The sequence below is a fragment of the Amphiura filiformis genome, chromosome 20 (assembly GCF_039555335.1).
Source record: "Amphiura filiformis chromosome 20, Afil_fr2py, whole genome shotgun sequence".
In the NCBI taxonomy this organism is placed as follows: Eukaryota; Metazoa; Echinodermata; class Ophiuroidea; order Amphilepidida; family Amphiuridae; genus Amphiura; species Amphiura filiformis.
In genome coordinates, this window is record NC_092647.1 from 10,953,989 (window position 1) to 10,971,042 (window position 17,054).

Here is a 17,054-nt window from a genome sequence, read left to right on the forward strand (position 1 = left end):
TATACCACTAATTAATTTCGGTTATATGAAGTTGAATATTGGTCTTGAATTGATCTTTCAAAAGATTTTGTGCTGAAATACGCGCGAAGCGCGCGAAAATCAGTGACTTTCATCTCTTGGAGGGGGGGTGCAGAATAAGCCCCCCCACCCCCCCCCATCGCTACGCCACAGAGGGAGTGTGAATTTTAAACGGGTGGGGTTATAGAATGGGTGACTCCGTTTGAATTCTACACCCCTGTATGGGAGATTAAGGGCATGTCTTCCATAGGGGGTATAGATTTCAACTGGAATAGCCCAAATGTGGATATATAATAGCAATATTTTCTGGATGGAGGTTTAGAAATTGATTGCACAAGATAATGTCACACGTGACGCAATAGAGTTTGTCGAACGGACTAAAACGTGATTTGTTCTAAACGGTCTGTTATTATCGTATGTTTACTTTAGTCACGAGGCCTCAGCATCACCTGATATTTAATGTTGTGATTGGTATTGGAAGTAAAGTTTAAAACAGCTTGAATAATCTTGGAAGTCATCAGTCATCACTCAATCTTCCATCGGATCACAGCACACATCAGACATTGTCATCATGAAGGTACTTGTACTGTTAGTACTTGTTGGGGCTGCTGCAGCCACCCCACTCTTTACCGGTGAAGTAATGGAGAGACAGTTTAGAGAGAAAAACATCGTGATGATGTGCAAAGAATTGGGACTGATGGAAACGGTGAAGATGGTGGAAATGGCAAAGTTGACCAAAACTTTGGCCACTGGAGGTGAGTTTGCTGGCATGGCTATAGGATTCAGCATTGACTTGTTTAGGGCCTACTTTAATGCAATTTTAACGCTGATTCTAAATATGGTCATAAAAATGTACAATTCTTTAACAATGAGAGAAGACGTCTCATTAATAATTATTATTGTGAACAACCATCTATGGTTAAATTTGACCAGCTGATGAATTCAAAAGGTACTGATTTGTTAAAATTAAGCAATTTACTTGTGCTGTTGTACATTATATTATTTTGTTAAAATGTTCGTATGCCTTGTTTTGTAAGGTTTTTGAACAATAAATGAATCTTGAAATCTTGAAATTGTTGCATTTTTAAAGACAATTTGAAACTCGTCGTCTGAAGTCGGCACCCGTGTGGAGATAGTAAACTTTATCTGATGCCGCTTGTCTCCACTTAAGTCAGAACTTGCATATCCCTTGTAACGAATCATGACTCGAGAGTCTCGACTTTTCAAAAATGAAATGACTCCTCGGATCTTGAAATATTCCCCATCAGATTGTACAGCGACTCGAGTTATTGCTAGAAATGACTCAACTCGACCATGAAATGACTCTACTCTATATAATATTGTATAATGCCTGAGCCAATATAATGCACATTTAATTTAGATCTGGATTACATATTTTTATGTATGCATGAATGTGTTCTTATTCGTAATGTCACTCAATAATTATTTTCTTTTTCAAATAATCGATTTAGATTTATATGAATTATTGCTATCTTCTGTAGACAGCAATTTGCCGTGTATAGGCATACCGTATCTCCGCATATAAGAATAGCAGAAAAACACAATTACCATGGGTTACTCCTTCATGTAAATTTACACGAAATTAAGGTTAGGGTCAGGATTAAGGTTAGAATTAGGATTCAGGTTACGGTTAAATAGTGGTATCCGCAGCGTGTATATTTAGCCACTTTCCACATCTTCAGCTTCATATTTTATTACTTTTTTTCTCGCCATTAGAGTTTTGCAAAGAACAAAAGCGATCAAGAAAGAACCTGCTGTTTGGGGTTCTTCTTTTCTTGATTCTAATTTCACTAAGAACAGGCATTTAAGATTTCATTCAGGCTTTTGCCTGAATTCATGCTTTTTTGTAGTTCAGATTCACACAATTTCTTTTATTCAGCCCATAGGGTCATTCTGGTATTTTTTACGCTGTTTTTTCCAGCTTATTTAGGCATTTGGTCAAAAGTGGACTTTCACCCCTGCAAGAACATCACGGTATAAACGAAAACTCTTACCCTCTCCCTCTCCATGGATCGAGAGTTGTCTTCATGGACTATAAATAATAATGAATGCATTTGTGTTTCCAGATACTTTCAGAATATAATATGCCATCAATCAATCAATTAAATCATTCAGGTAATCAATCAACCACCCGATGGGCCAATCAATCAATCAGTCAACCAATAATCAATCATGTCATGCAATCAATTAGTCGATCGATCAATCAGTCAAACAATCAATCGACCAATCAATCAATGAACCAACCAGTCGATCGATCAATCAATCGATCGATCAATCAATTGATCAATTAATCAATCGATTGGCCACCCAACCACCCAACAATCGATCAATCAAGCAAGGAATCAGGCCCATTCGAATTTATCAATTAATTAATCACAACCAATCTTATTATGCCATATACAGGTCCGTTCACTTTGTTTGCTCCAACTGACGATGCCTGGAATGCCCTTCCTGCTGATTTCATAAATGAACTCAAGATGAACATGACCGCTCTCACGATGCTGTTGGAATTCCACGTCCATGCTGGTAAATTCATGGCTGCAATGATTAAAGACGAAATGATGATTCCAACCTTGTTGAAGGCGCCTATGATTCGATTCAACACATATGATATGGTATGGGAATTTGGTTACATTGAATGTATTAAATACCGTAAAACCTCGTCTACAAGCATATAGTGTGTTTTGATGAAAGCTAAATTAAAACGAGACAACCGTAAATATGCCAATACAATGATTAGTCGTACAATAGTACTTGCTTGAAAATGTTTGTATCGTTAATTAATTTGCTCAAACTCCATAATATTATGATTTTGTCGATGGATGGCGTCTGGATTAATATTTAGCTCTCATCAAAAGCACTCTATATGCGTGTAGACGAGGGTTTTACGGTATTGATATAATGGATCACGAATGATTAGTTCAAATCTACGTGGGCCATTGGTTCGAATATTTAAGTAGGGGGTTCTTGGGTACGCGATCACAAAAAACGGTCTGGGTCCCCGCATGTGGGCCTGTTACTATGTGGCGTACGTTTCACTTTTCCCCACGCCCAAAAACCAGGGCAAAGCGGAACGATAAGTTCGTACTATTTAATAAAACTGCGTTTTTGATCAACTTTATTAATGTCATTTGTTAGTTGCAGTCATAAGGTAAGATTATAAACTTAAAGTTTTGCCTTGCCTTGCTTTGTAATCCTGTTTGGGGCTCCAAAAAAATTTGGTCCACTTTGCCCCGGTCTCCCCTATGGCAAATGAGGGGCATTGGCTATAGCTGATTGAAAAATTGAGGGGGTCATTGTGTAGCAGGAAATAAAAAGGGGGTCATTGGGAATAGAATAAATGAAAGTAAAACCCCGGGTAGGCATAATTATATTGACAATCATTCACATGCCCGTCACGTGTATAGACCCCCCCTTCCGATGTAATCCGACTTCGATCTGTAGATCTAGCCTTGAAGCTGCAAGGCGATCACATTCTGGTAATTAGGCTCTTCTTGAGTCCTGTTCATTCCTATTTCTCATGCAGAATTTGATAACTGCAACTGGTTCTCCGACCAGATCAGATGGCCAGTAACGGGGTTATTCACGCCATAAACCGGGTTGTGTGGCATCAGGGGCTATTTTAACGTGCCTCACTGTCACGTACGTGTCGAGATAAAATATTCGTACAGTGACAATTAACAATCCGTGTAGATATGCTTTAATAGTAGACAATGGTAGAGCCTTTCTTACGGTCACATTCAGGTAAAATGTCAATTTTTTATTTTTGAAACGCACTCTACTTCATCAACACTTTTATCTCATTGCACGAACGTGACAGTGAGGCACGTTAAAATAGCCCCTGTGTGGCATATTCCCATTTATTCTTTTCTTGATTCCTGTTCACTTCTACTTCGCAGAATTTGATAACTGCAACTGGTTCTCCCGTCGCTAAACCCGATCAGATGGCCAGTAACGGGGTTATTCACGTCATAAACCGGGTTATGTGGCCTATTCCTATGGGTGATGTTGTAGATGTTGTTTCTACTATGTCCAACTTCAGCACTCTTCTGACTGCTGTACAAGCTGCAGGTCTCGGAGAAACATTGAAAGGTGGGTATAGTGAGTCAAGTTTGGAAACACACTGTGTTTCTACTCTAGATCCCGGGAAACACAAAACATTTTACTAAAAACGTTTAAATGTCGGTTATATAAAGAGTATAAAATGTTTTAATAACATTCATAAACATTTTTGAAAACTTGTTGCAAAACATTCTAAACAGAATACACTTAAAAGTATTGACGAAATGTTTGACGAAAGTATTGACGCAAAAAATGTTATTAAAACTTTGAATAAACGTTTGAAGAACATTTTTGTGTTGGCTGGTATGTTGTTTCAGATTAATCATCCTCCAGGCAAATGGTCTCTCTGCGTTATTTCCATAGCATGCTTAGCAACAAATTGCATGTTTTAAAACAAAAACTGTTCTATTATTAGCCTACTTGAAGGCAATTCGGGTCGGTTCTTTTAAACAGAACAAACACGGCATATTACCGACGCAGATGGTTCGTGATGAAATCTTAACATTCCGGGCTCGAGACGTAACTCCGTCGGCATTATTTACATTATTTGAGTAACGTGGCACAAGTACCAACACACAGTGCTAACAAACAGCCAATCAAATTAATCGGTGCTTTTAGACTTGTTACAAGTCCAATCAATGCGTGTAGTCTTGTCGCTCACTATGCAGTGGCGGCGCTAAATGTACGGGGGAACGAGGGGGAATTGACCCCCACCTCCAATATTTAGAGGCAAAAAACCCAAAATCACACAAGTTTGCACTTTTTGCGACACTTTTGTGCAAAATTTGTTGATCCCCCAAACAGTTCCTGGTGCCGCCACTGTTTAGGCATTCTCCATCATGCAGCCGAGCTCCGTTTATGAAATTGTATGACCCAACTACACATTTAGTAATTAGTTTGGTCCCAGCAGGCCAGGCCTGTCCAGGATTTTTTGCAGGAAAATGTTGCCCTCAATAAAATGATTAAAATCGCTAACATCTCAAAAGTGGACCCCATCCCGGACCCCATGGGCTTTTTGACTATTGACATGAAAGTTGTCCATTTCTTTTTTCTTATTAAGTAAATTGGCTTAATCTTTTCAACATTTCTCCCTGTAAAATGAACCTTCTAGACTTCTTGTCGATTTTTGGCAAAGAATAACAAAAAGAAATCGTATATTAATGCTGTATAACCATGTATCTAATAAGGAAATTGTATAACTTTCACGACCAGGTGATGCACTGACTATATTTGCACCAACCAACGAAGCCTTTGCCAAAATCCCAAAGAAAGATCTTGATGCCCTACTTGCCAACAAAACTGCTTTGATCAACGTACTGACATACCATGTGGTACCAAAGACCTGGTGGAGTGCTGCGCTCTCTGACAACCAGATGTTGCCAACTGCATGCACTGCCTGCCCAATGAAGCTCGCTGTTCACATCAATGGTAAGTGGTCAACATTTTTTTATCAGGAGTTAAGGGGTGGGATGGGGGTGGGGGTGTGAAATATGGAACCATCAGAAAATGTGCTTTAATTTGGCATGGGTGGGGGCATTTTCAGTGATTTTTGTTGTTCTTACCATATAGGGTTTATGTTCTTAAACTACCAATAGGCCTACCCCCGGTGGCAACGCCATTGTTAGTGGCATGCAAGAATAAACATGGTGTTGTAGTGCTGCATGAAGACATTAAGATCGAGGTGGGGGGGTGTTTTTTAGAAATTGTTATGCCCTATGTGCCACAGGTATGGCTTGCCTTTTCATCTATTACTATTCGCCGCTGTAGTGCCACATCAAAATTCATTTCTATGTCAACTAGTTCACGCTATCCGTGTTCTGAACCACAATCATAATGATCACAACACAAAGTTAATGGGTGGTCACACTTTGTTATTACATCTGTTGGCAAGCAATTGTGTTGCGATTATTTCTATCACGATTCCGAACACAGATAGCGTGATCCAATTGACCAGGTACACTACGACAGGACATTGTCCTACAAATTATAATCTTATATTCATTTGTAATTGTTTATTTTGTTGTTTGTTTGTCCATTTTTCTTCCAAAAATAGCTGCCAGGTGTCATATTTTATGTGTTAACCACCTGAGCACTACCTGCCGATCTAACATTGCCTCCGATTGGTCAATTACATGATATCTCGACTTTAATCACCAATCAGAATAGAGCGTTGCAAATAATTCAGCCCAATTTTTTTGTGTGGTGAAATTATTCTAACAATGTTGCTGATTGGGCCAATTGATAATGGAAATTTCTTTTTGGCCAATCGGCATGTAGTTCTCATGGGGTTAAATATATAGGATGGCTATAGGTTGATGAGCTCGTAATCGGCGGGTCTTATAACATTGCAGATTAATATTTATATATTTTATTTCCATTTTTTGACATCTCGCCAGAAACATCACAAATTATTCATCCAAGTCCTATACATTGTATATTTTCTTCCGGATGCACAATATATGGGTCTACTTTTCGGCGTAGTGTAAAAGCCAAACAATTCCTGCCGATTGCGAGCTGATCAAACTATAATAAATTACTCTTATATTCATTCATAATTGTTTATTTTTCTTCCAGATATGGGTGTAATGATCAACGATGCCACGGTTGTCATGGCTGATGCTGCTGTATCCAATGGCGTCATCCACGTTATCGACACAGTCCTCATGCCAAAAATGGACACTCTATAAACAATTATTTTCATAAAATTTCTACAATATGCCAAGGTTTACTAGGCTATTTCAGTTGAAATCCATACACCCCTCTATGTTAGACATGACTTAAAAAATCTTCCACACAGGGAGTGTGAATTGAACATGGCGTTACCTGAATGAGTGACTTCGTTTGAAATATATACCCCCTGTGTGGGAGATTAAGGTCACATCTTCCATAGGGTGTGTGTGTATGGATTTCAACTGGAATATCACATTTGTGCCCAACTTCTAACCATGTTGGATTGCACTGTAACTGTTATGGATTTATGTTCTATAAGGCCGAGTTCACATAGAAGTATACTATTCAAGTATACAGTGCACGTTTTGCAGGTGCATGCGTATAGCTTAAATCGGGTCACATAAGAGGGCACTATTCGAAAAGGCTGTATACCTGCGTATAGTATAGTGGGAATCATGCACATTCGATTTTAGTGCGGCGTTTACCTTCCAAATTTTAAAACTAAACCATATGTGGCGGGTAAATTAATTTTTTTAATAGATGCATTAATCAATCTAATTCTGCACATCATGACACCTCATTGAATGCATAGTGACCTCAAGAAGTAAAGTTACAAGCATTTGATTAGGATGAAGGTTCAGTTTTAAAATTGGCAAACTGACCTATACTCGCCTGATCGAACATTGTATAGTGAATACCGTATACTTCTATGTGAACTCGGCCTAATGGAGTAAAAAACAATTTTTCATGCATGTTATTATACAGAGTTAATAAATACAACAACATTCCATCGATATCAGTTGTACAAAAATGTACATTTTGTATTTTATTGTTTTCTTAAATACTCATATAAGTACAAAACCTTCCTCGATACAATTTTATCCGTTTTCAGGTCACAGCATGTGCGCCCCTACTATCACTGTACCTTTATTTAAACATGCTATTATATACCCAAAGAACCGGTAAAACTTGGTGACCGCTCCACATCAAAAGGTTTGGTGGAAAACAGTCGGAGTTTTAGCAGTTCTGTTCTGTCTGTCATCAAAGCAACAGGTGTATTGCCAGTTCTACTTTGAAAAACACAATTATATTTTCACACCTCAAAAACATTAAACCATAGTTTTTCAAAAGTAAGCTTACAACCTTTTAGCCTTACCGTAACCAATTACTAACGACTAAATGAGTTGATGGTGGCAAATTAAATTTTTTTGCAAGAGAGCTTGTGAAAATGATTGGTAACATGCTTCACCAATTGCTTGACTGTAGACCTTTCTGATCAACCAATCAACAGTGAAGCAGTTAGGAATGCAATCAAATGGAACTCCCCAAAGCAATAGCAAGTAATGCCATCGATGTTGTTGGAAATCATAATTGAGTCAGTCTTGCTGTTGGTGAAAAATTCAAATTTATAGAGGTTATCCGCTTTACTTGTACGTGACTTCTAACAAAAGGCGCTGATTCCCGCAGTATTCCTCATTCAAACCAATGAGGATTTTTTTGATTTTCTGCTATTTTGAAGCAGTCATGGTTGCACATGTATGGTACTTCTTATGAAAGTCCTAAACAAGGTATAGCAGTCGCTGATAGGATATGCAACTTATAGAACACGGATAACCTCTATTGGGCTCTGCATTCTGCAGGCTTGCATATCAGAGAGCCCACAGTAATTTTCACTGTCTTCTTGTAGATATGTTGACTATCTAACATCTACATTAGTGGCTAGTTCCTGAAAATACTGAAGCTGGTTCCAATTCCATTTTCAACTCAAATGTTAACAATGTTGATAACTTCCCGTTCTTGGGAGGTTGATTGGTGACACTTTGACAGCCAAATCCATCATGATTAAAACTAGAGCAGATATCTTACACTTCCCACAATGCATTTCTTCCATTTCAATTTCCTGTACTGATTTGCTGTGAGTTCAACATGGGTCGATAGTGACAAAAAGTATCTCATTATGAACAGATCCAGATCTTGCAAAATATGTTTAATTCTTCATTAGCAAGTAGCGACCCATGTTTATCCACTATGTTCTGAACATAAAAACAAAGGGAACCTATAAAGAGTAATGGGAGTGTCACTTGAAAGAAATGAGGGGATGTGTCATGTAGCAGAGGATTATGGGTATGGTAAGACATCTTCTCTATATTTCAATCCCATGGACACTACCTGCCATTATTGGCCTGAAAGAACTATTGATTGCAAATGAAGAGGTATACACTGTGCACAACTAAGTTCCCCCTAATAATTTTTAAAATAAGTCAAATCAATTTTATAAAATGTAAAAAGATATGTATAGCCCTATTTGTTTTACCCCTGTGGACCAATTTATAGTGTCACACATCGTTGTGTTCAGTTACAATGGTTAAATGTAAGAAAAGAGGCAGTTTTAAAAGTTGCACCTGAGCCCATAGCAGTCGGGTTTTCTTTAACAAACACATGAACATGAATAGGCCTGGCCTGCTGTATTGTTTGAGAGTTGACTCCTATGGGCTCAGATGCAACTTTAACACAGTTTAAAACGGTCTCTTTTTGTACATAATGAGCCATTGTGACTGAACGCACTGCTATAATTTGTTCCGTAGGTGTAAAATAAATAAGGCTACACAAGTCTTTTAAAAGTTTGCATTTAAATCAAATTACATATTTTGATTTACGTTGTGTACCCTGTATATCAGAGATATGGTAAGAATTAGGGCTGAAGGGAATTAATCTTAAAATTTCTAAATGCTCTAGTAGCTTTATTTGTATTGGTTACTCGGATGATCATACCATGTAATTAGCCATTCAGGGACATTCTAAGAAAGACAGTAGTGCCCATTTAATAGCAATTAAAGCTCTATTATGATTGGTTACTCGGATGATGATACCATGTAATTAGCCAATCATGTTCATTCTAATAAGGTAGTAGTGCCCATGGGGTTCACTTGGCTTTCTCAAACCTTAAGATTAATAAAGATGGTATACCCTGCTGTACAGAACTACAAAAGTTTGGATTTGTCAAAATACCATAGCTATCATCAACCTCCTCGGACTATCTCATCAACTTGATTCTTTTGATTCTGTGGCATCAGTCCCATTGGTTTTATGGTCTCCATTACTTGCTGGTTTATCATCAGTGCCATTGGTTTTTTGATCTCCGTTAGTTGCTGGTTTATCTTCAGCTGTTGTAGTACCATTTGTGTCATTTGATTTAGTTCCATTTGTCTCCGTTAAGCTTACTCCTGTTGAACCGAAGCCGCCAGCGCCTCGCTCTGTGTTGTCCAAAGTCTGTAGCAGAAGACACGGATATAATAATGAAATATGTGTTAAAGGTGGGTGACCTGATTGACAGCCTCATCCCCCACTTTACCCCTATCAAAATACAGATTTTGGTATCAGGTGAAATCTCATATTTTTCTCCTTAAGGTGGTACTACACCCCTTGATAAATTTGTGACTCTTTGCATTTTTCTCAAAAATAATACCACACTGGTAACGAATGTTATGTATATTATAGAGGCAATTAATCCAGTTACTACACTGGAATTTCAGTGACTTAAGACAAGTGGTACATTATTTATGATAAGAAAAGAGGTACCGCTAGAATGTACCTCATTTAACATATATAATGAACCACTTGTCTTGAATCACTGAAATTTCAGTGAAGTAATTAGATTCCTTGCCCCTGTAATATACATAACTTTTGTTACCAGTGTGTAGTCATTTTTTGAGAAAAATGCAAAATTAGTCACAAAATTTATCAGGGGGTGTAGTACAAACAGGCAGGGCAATGTGTTATACCCCTTCAGAGGAAAATTCACAACTGAAAGGGTACACAAATATTGAATATACCCCTTCACCAAAATCCTTAAGAAAACCCAGGCTATACAGGAAGCTTGAAATCATTCAGAAAACTCTTTGACACTCATCAGTCCCATGTGGGGGCGCTGTTGGGCTTATTCTGATCCACTGACAATGTCTGCTTATGAAAGTTGTGCACCTCAACAAATATTGTGGAATTGCACCCTTCCATTTGAAATCCATGGAAGGTATGACCTTTAATCTTCCACACAGGTGGTGTGAATTTCAAATGGGGTTACCTAAATGGTTGACTCTATTTGATATCTACACACCTGTGTGTTAGATTAAGGTCATGCCTTCCTTAAGGGGGGGGTATGGATTTCAACTGGAATAACCCATTTTGGAGCAGAGACCTTGAATGGGTGTCTCAATTTGAAATTCACACTCCCTGTGAACGAGATTATGGTCATGTGTTTCATACGGGGTGTATGATTTCAACCGGAATAACCCATTTTGGAGCAGACAACACTGAATGGGTGTCTCAATTTGAAATTCATACTCCCTGTGTGAAAGATTAATGTCATGTGTTTCATAGGGGGTGTTTGGATTTCAATTGGAATAGCCTATTGTTTAGACTTACCTGGATTTCTTCCAATTCTGGTAAAAAGATGCGTTCACAGATGAGCTGGGCTATACGGTCTCCTTTGGCCACTGGAAATAAAAGCAGCACATACAAATGATACTGATAATTATGTAACCTAAATACTTGTGGAAAAAACCTAATCCTGATTCCAGAAAAATACAGCATTAAATTTTTGGATTAATAAAATATAATTCCTGTTCTGCCAAATGAAACATAGCAAAATCTAAATCATTTAGTTGGTTAATATTTGGTCAAAATTTGGAAATAAGGGCAAAAATATGCATTCATATGCGGTGACATCAAGCCCAAAGATGTGTACAAAGACTAATTTCAAGTTTTAATGTATTTTAATTTTTGGAAAACATGTTTTCTAATCTGAAGTATAAAAATAATGAGCCAACTCTTAAGCCTATATAAAAATTCAAGATTTCTATTACTTGGACTTGTACCAAGTCTTAGAATTTTGTGACTAAAATTGTAACCAACTTGCATGTTTTTGGCCCATTTTTCCTCACAAATTGCTAAAACATATCAAAATTTGACTTTGATTGCCAGTTAGAACTAAATAAAAGATATAGGAATTTAGCTATGTTTCATTTGGAAAATGTGTTTTTCTGGAATAAGGAGTAGGCCTACCGTTAGTAGTGAGATATCTACTTGTAAAGGAAATTAATCTAAAACATTGTTAGGTGATTTCATACGTTATAATCTAAAACATTTTTGAAAGGGGGTGGGGATGTTTATGATAGAGGGCACTACATGAGCCATCTTGCAGCAACCCTTCACAATAGGCTTCATGTATTCCATTTCAAATCTATACCACCTCTGTGGAAGATGTTAGAAATATCTTCCACAGTGGGAGTATGAACGTCAAATGGAATGAACACATTAGGAAGTTCCACTAAATTCCATACCCTCTGAAACCTGAATCTTCCAGAGGGTGGATCAGGGTTCCCGTAAGGTTTTAAAAATGTGCGTCCGTGTGAGACGCAAGTTTGCAAAAACAGACTGATTTTTGTGCGTCCATCTGAAATTCACGATCAATCATACCGGGAAACGTTTCGGAATGCCATGATCAGAATGGCAACCCCTTGAATAGCCCATTATGATAATACCATACCTGTGAAATTCTCCTTGTTAAAGTTGAACATGACTACTCCTACATTTCCTCTGTAGTCTTGGTCTATGACACCAGCTGCAAATGAAAAAATATGCAAATTAGCTCATTGTCATAATAATAACTATTAACGAATACGCAAATTAGACCCCAAAAAGTTGCCATAACAATTATGCTAAGTGCCATTGCAGCACCTAAGTTCTTTTGCCATAACTTAACTCGCCAGCGAAGTGCATGGTGAAACATATTACTCCTTGACAACTGGATCATGCACCTTTTGGAATTGGTAGTACATGCCATAACTTTGTGCTACGATCCTTTCTATCGTGGTGTAGAACTCAAAAGCGTGATCCAGTTGACATAGTGATAATCGGATTAGTAAAAACTTCAAAATGTGAGAGAAGGTATGATTTAGAGATTTAAGACTTTCAGAAATGAAAATATCACCCTCATCAGGGGTAGCACTAAGTTGCTTTTTGGGGTCCGGGACCCACCAAAATTGAGTTCGGACCCCCTGTTTTTAAATTTTCTGTAAGTTCAGGGGTCCCTGCAGACCCCAGTTTTTCAATCTAAGCGCAATTGCAGACATACTATTTATGCTGCATTTGTGCAACTTGGACTCACCAAACTCTACTCCGGACCCCCTACTTTTTAATTTTCTGCAAGTTCGGGGGTCCCTGCGGACACTTTAGTGTTTAGTACTAGTGCTACCCTTGACCCTCATTTTACATAGGAATGAAATTGCCTCAATTAACTATAACTAAAAAATGGAGTTACAGCCTTTTTGCAAATATTTCAATATTAGTGGGTAATTTGACTTCTTTTTTTCAAGGCTTGCATTCAACTTACCACCAACATCAATGAAGTGTTTATGAGCCAGACCTGACCTTGGGGCAACTCTGCCATAGCATCCATCGGGTAGGGCGATACTGATGTCAGTCTTGGCTAAGATTTTACCTCCGGCTGGGATTGTGTAATCATAAGCACTGTAAAAACAAATTGAAATATAGATCATTCATAGTTTACAATTATAAACAATCTTGTGTACGGTATGCAAGGGATTATCAGTGACTTGCCATACTGCACAGATTGAGTCATCCAAATCTGAGGCAATCAAGAAAGAGGAATCCAACCAAGCTAGATCTTCTGTTTGTAAATTGGTACCACCTAGCCCCCCCCCAGGTATCCATGCCATCTGGTCTCATGGTCTACAAGACTTAATTAAAATGCAGATTTCCTTTTCACAGGTGTTTCATGCTGTTACAAATTAAGGGTGTACTATACCCCTGCCCAATTTTTTGTGCCTATTTTTGCATTTTTCTCAAAAATTATAGCTAATTTACATAGAAATTTGATTTTTTTTTCGAGAACAGGTCGGTAAAGGAAACCTACATAAATATGTTTTCTATACTTCACTTGACCCAAATATATGATTTTTTATGGTGATGAGCCAGTCGCACATGGAATTTTAGAGGGATTTTGATAGCAGTTCCATTAAAAAAAGCTGCTATCGCTGTGAGACTAAGATCTAGAAACACCCATAAATGCCGTTTTGGGGAATTTTGCTAGCAGAATCTTTTTGATGAAAGTCAATCTTTTGACAAGATGTAACTTTGTTACGGAAAGGAAACCGTAATTCAGCCTTTGGCTGCGAAGTGCATTTTTTCTAATAAACCTTGAATAAAAAAAATAAGAATAAAGTGCTATGACAAAAATGTTTTCAGTTTTGGCTTTCTTTACTCAAGGGCTTTAATTTGATATGTAAAATGATGCAGTTTGATGGCAAATTTGAATTCACCTAGCATACCTACATCAACACCATTCTTGAATTTGTTGACTGATTTGGCTGTTAAAGTAATATTCAGATTTCCTTTTACAAATTAAGCGTACTGCTAGCCATCCAACGTGTATTATTTTGCACAAGGTCCAATGCACACGCTTGACGTTGCGCGCATATACGCGATGGATATGCTGTCAAAGGAAATCTGAATATTACTTTACTACATCGTCCGGGAGCTTATTCCACAGAGTTACTACTCTTTGGGTGAATGAATTTGACCTTAAGCGGAGTCTTGAATGCTTCTGAATTTTCATACTATTGCCTCTTGTTCTCCCTTCTTTAGCCAACACAAATAAAGCCTCTTTCTGAACATGTGGAAGTCTACAGCTTTAAGCTGAATTTATACTCAATCGCTTTTGCAGAAAAGCGATTTTCACGCATGCTCAATGTTTACTTACATTTCCAGAGCGTCAAGCCGATCAATCGATTCAAATCGCCGAGGCAAAAACGACGTCGCTTTTGCAAGTTGAAGAAATCTAAACTTCCCTGCGATATCGCTTGACACGTGAATGCGTCAACCAATCATATACAACCGTCTGGATCTATTATTTTGCAATTAATTTACCTCTCTCGATAATTAATTTTTGGTGATGGATTAATTCAAGGGCTATTTCATTATAAATGACAACATTGAGTCCCAAAAGGGGTCAAAATTCAAACTCATTTATTTCATGCAAATTCATTATCATTTCAAATTTCAGATGGTGTGTCAATAATTCTCAAAATATTAGAGCGTCAAACCCTCAGGAACCATTAAAAAATTAAATTGAATTTTTGCTGTGTAAAACATATAGCTGCCGTCTGGAGGGACATTTTTTAAACAATTTAATACACAACTTTGAAAGAGTATATGTAACCAACATTGGGTTCATACTTATTCATATTTAGTCTGTAATAATTGTTGTATGTTCCTTTACACTTCAGTGTCTTAAATATGCCAGTTTCAATATAAAACAATTAGTAAATTGATACTAATCCAGATAAATGGTGCAAAATTACTACATATTTTTAAGGATAAACTTTATCTTCACATGAAAAATTCATGAAATAGTCATTTTGTCCTGCCCAATAGCTACACTGATGCATAAGGGAGTATTCTGCGTCAATCTGTTGTACTAGTCATGGAAAACCTAAAATAAAAGACCCTCCTGTGTCATTTGTTCTGGATAGGACACATTTTTAACACATAATAAAGCATACTTTAACTTTAGAAATAGCTGCATTAACAAGAAACTATCAATATTATTGCATAAAAGATCCCCAGCATTTAAAATCCACTACAAACAGGGTTAATATTCTGGTTAAATTAGGAATATTGCAATTTTAGCTAACCGAAGTTCAATGCAGAATAATATCATATGTGTTCTCAACAACTGGACAATAATTTGAACACTAAAGTGGTTTGTAAGCATAATTTGCAATAAAATGCAAAAATTTCCTGTAGGTTTGGCTCTTTGAAATTTTTATTTTTTTTTTTGTTTACCAATTCATGGAAATGACATAATTGTGCTGGAGAGGACATTTGTTAAATTGCAAACAGAATCGTGGATACAGGCTTGCAAAAATGCAACAAATACCAAATCATGTGCCACCTTGGTAGAAGGAAGACCACTCTTCCTCTACAAATTTCACATTCTATGATATAACCCTTCTTATTTCAACAATTAGTAATTAACTTCAGTTCTGGAGAGGACAAATTTTTAACGCGGAACTGTGGTATCAAGAACAAGTGGTCTACTGTATGTAAAATAAATGAATTCCTCAATCAGTGCCCTGTCCCATCAATTGGTAATATAACACAGATTATACAGGTAGGGTAAGGGTTTATATTTCCTCTTTAATGTTAACAAAAATGGAGGCATGAATTGGAGAGGACACTCATTTTTTATTTAACATAAAATGCCAATTTTGCAAGAATCTCTGAATTTTAACATTTTTGCACCAATTTTCACCATTCAACTTGCATGATGTTCCACACATATCATATTTTCATTGCAACAAGCACATTGCCATAGAATGTACCTAATTTTTCAAAGAATTAATTCAGAATACATGGGCAAAATGAAATGGGACTCCAAAATTGGGTTAAAATGTACCTTTTGGCAATTTTTTTTTTTTAAAAATAGACAGAATTCTGTAAAAATGCTCATGTAGCTTGTAGTTTGTGGCATACTTAGAATTAAGTTAATAACACTGCAGTATCACCCTAATTATATCAACCAGATATGATAAAAGCCATTTTTGTGAACGTGTCATTTATAATGAAATAGCCCTCAAAGCAATAATTATTGACAGCAATTGATGTTTTAAAAATGTATTTTGTGGCATTTAGAATATTTTAATAGGCGTCTGCAGTGCAATCGCTATCGCCGTGATAAGTATAAATGCAAAAGCGACGAAGCGATGCATCATAAAATTCGGCGATTGCCCATCGCTTTTCAAAAGCGTTTAATCGCAATCGCTCGCGATTGAGTATAAATTCAGCTTTAATTAATTTTTTAAGCTTACCTGAACAAATCAAATCCTGCAGCTAACTTTGAACCTCTTGCTGGAGTAAACGCATGCTCTGACAACTTGGAAAATTTCAATACTTGTTTTGAGCCCATGTCGTCGTCAGTTCTTGCTCGTTTACGATCTGGGGATGAAGTTTTAGCGTCAGACATTGGAGAGTCTTGATCGTGCACCTCTTCACTGCTCGAGCTCTGTCCTGTTTGTGGCTCGATTCCGCGGGAATTTGGTCTAATTTGGCGCCAAAAAACTTCCCATAATGCTCTATTACTGAATACGATCCGATTTAGGACCAAGCCTGGTTTGGCGAGAAACATTAACGCATACTAATTTGGCCAAATCAAGAAAAAATAAAACTCAAAATGCTTGGCGACTATTAAAGGACGAACGTCG

The 17,054-nt window shown here is 37.3% G+C and overlaps 2 protein-coding genes across 2 annotated transcripts; one reads left to right on the forward strand and one right to left on the reverse strand.

Annotated features, from left to right (window-relative positions):
• Positions 1-258: 258 nt before the first annotated feature.
• On the forward strand, positions 259-7,553 carry LOC140143119 (protein sll1483-like). Its single transcript, XM_072165170.1, has 5 exons — positions 259-773; positions 2,443-2,654; positions 3,939-4,131; positions 5,314-5,529; positions 6,676-7,553. Exons 1-5 carry the CDS (start codon positions 590-592, stop codon positions 6,786-6,788), a joined length of 918 nt encoding a protein of 305 aa, XP_072021271.1. The 5' UTR covers positions 259-589; the 3' UTR covers positions 6,789-7,553.
• Positions 7,554-7,565: 12 nt separating this feature from the next.
• LOC140143120 (deoxyuridine 5'-triphosphate nucleotidohydrolase-like) lies at positions 7,566-16,978 on the reverse strand. The gene is made up of 5 exons (XM_072165171.1): positions 16,662-16,978; positions 13,163-13,299; positions 12,317-12,391; positions 11,194-11,264; positions 7,566-10,041 (listed from the first exon to the last, which is right to left on the reverse strand). Exons 1-5 carry the CDS (start codon positions 16,976-16,978, stop codon positions 9,814-9,816), a joined length of 828 nt encoding a protein of 275 aa, XP_072021272.1. The 3' UTR covers positions 7,566-9,813.
• Between the last annotated feature and the right edge of the window lie 76 nt (positions 16,979-17,054).

Coding starts and splice junctions, on each gene's coding strand:
- LOC140143119 (XM_072165170.1), top strand. CDS start 590: ATGAAGGTACTTGTACTGTTAGTACTTGTTGGGGCTGCTGCAGCCACC. Junction 774..2,442: donor CAAAACTTTGGCCACTGGAG/GTGAGTTTGCTG, acceptor TGCCATATACAG/GTCCGTTCACTTTGTTTGCT. Junction 2,655..3,938: donor GATTCAACACATATGATATG/GTATGGGAATTT, acceptor TCTACTTCGCAG/AATTTGATAACTGCAACTGG.
- LOC140143120 (XM_072165171.1), bottom strand. CDS start 16,978: ATGTTTCTCGCCAAACCAGGCTTGGTCCTAAATCGGATCGTATTCAGT. Junction 12,392..13,162: donor ACACTTCATTGATGTTGGTG/GTAAGTTGAATG, acceptor TTTCATTTGCAG/CTGGTGTCATAGACCAAGAC. Junction 10,042..11,193: donor CAGAATTGGAAGAAATCCAG/GTAAGTCTAAAC, acceptor CTTCTGCTACAG/ACTTTGGACAACACAGAGCG.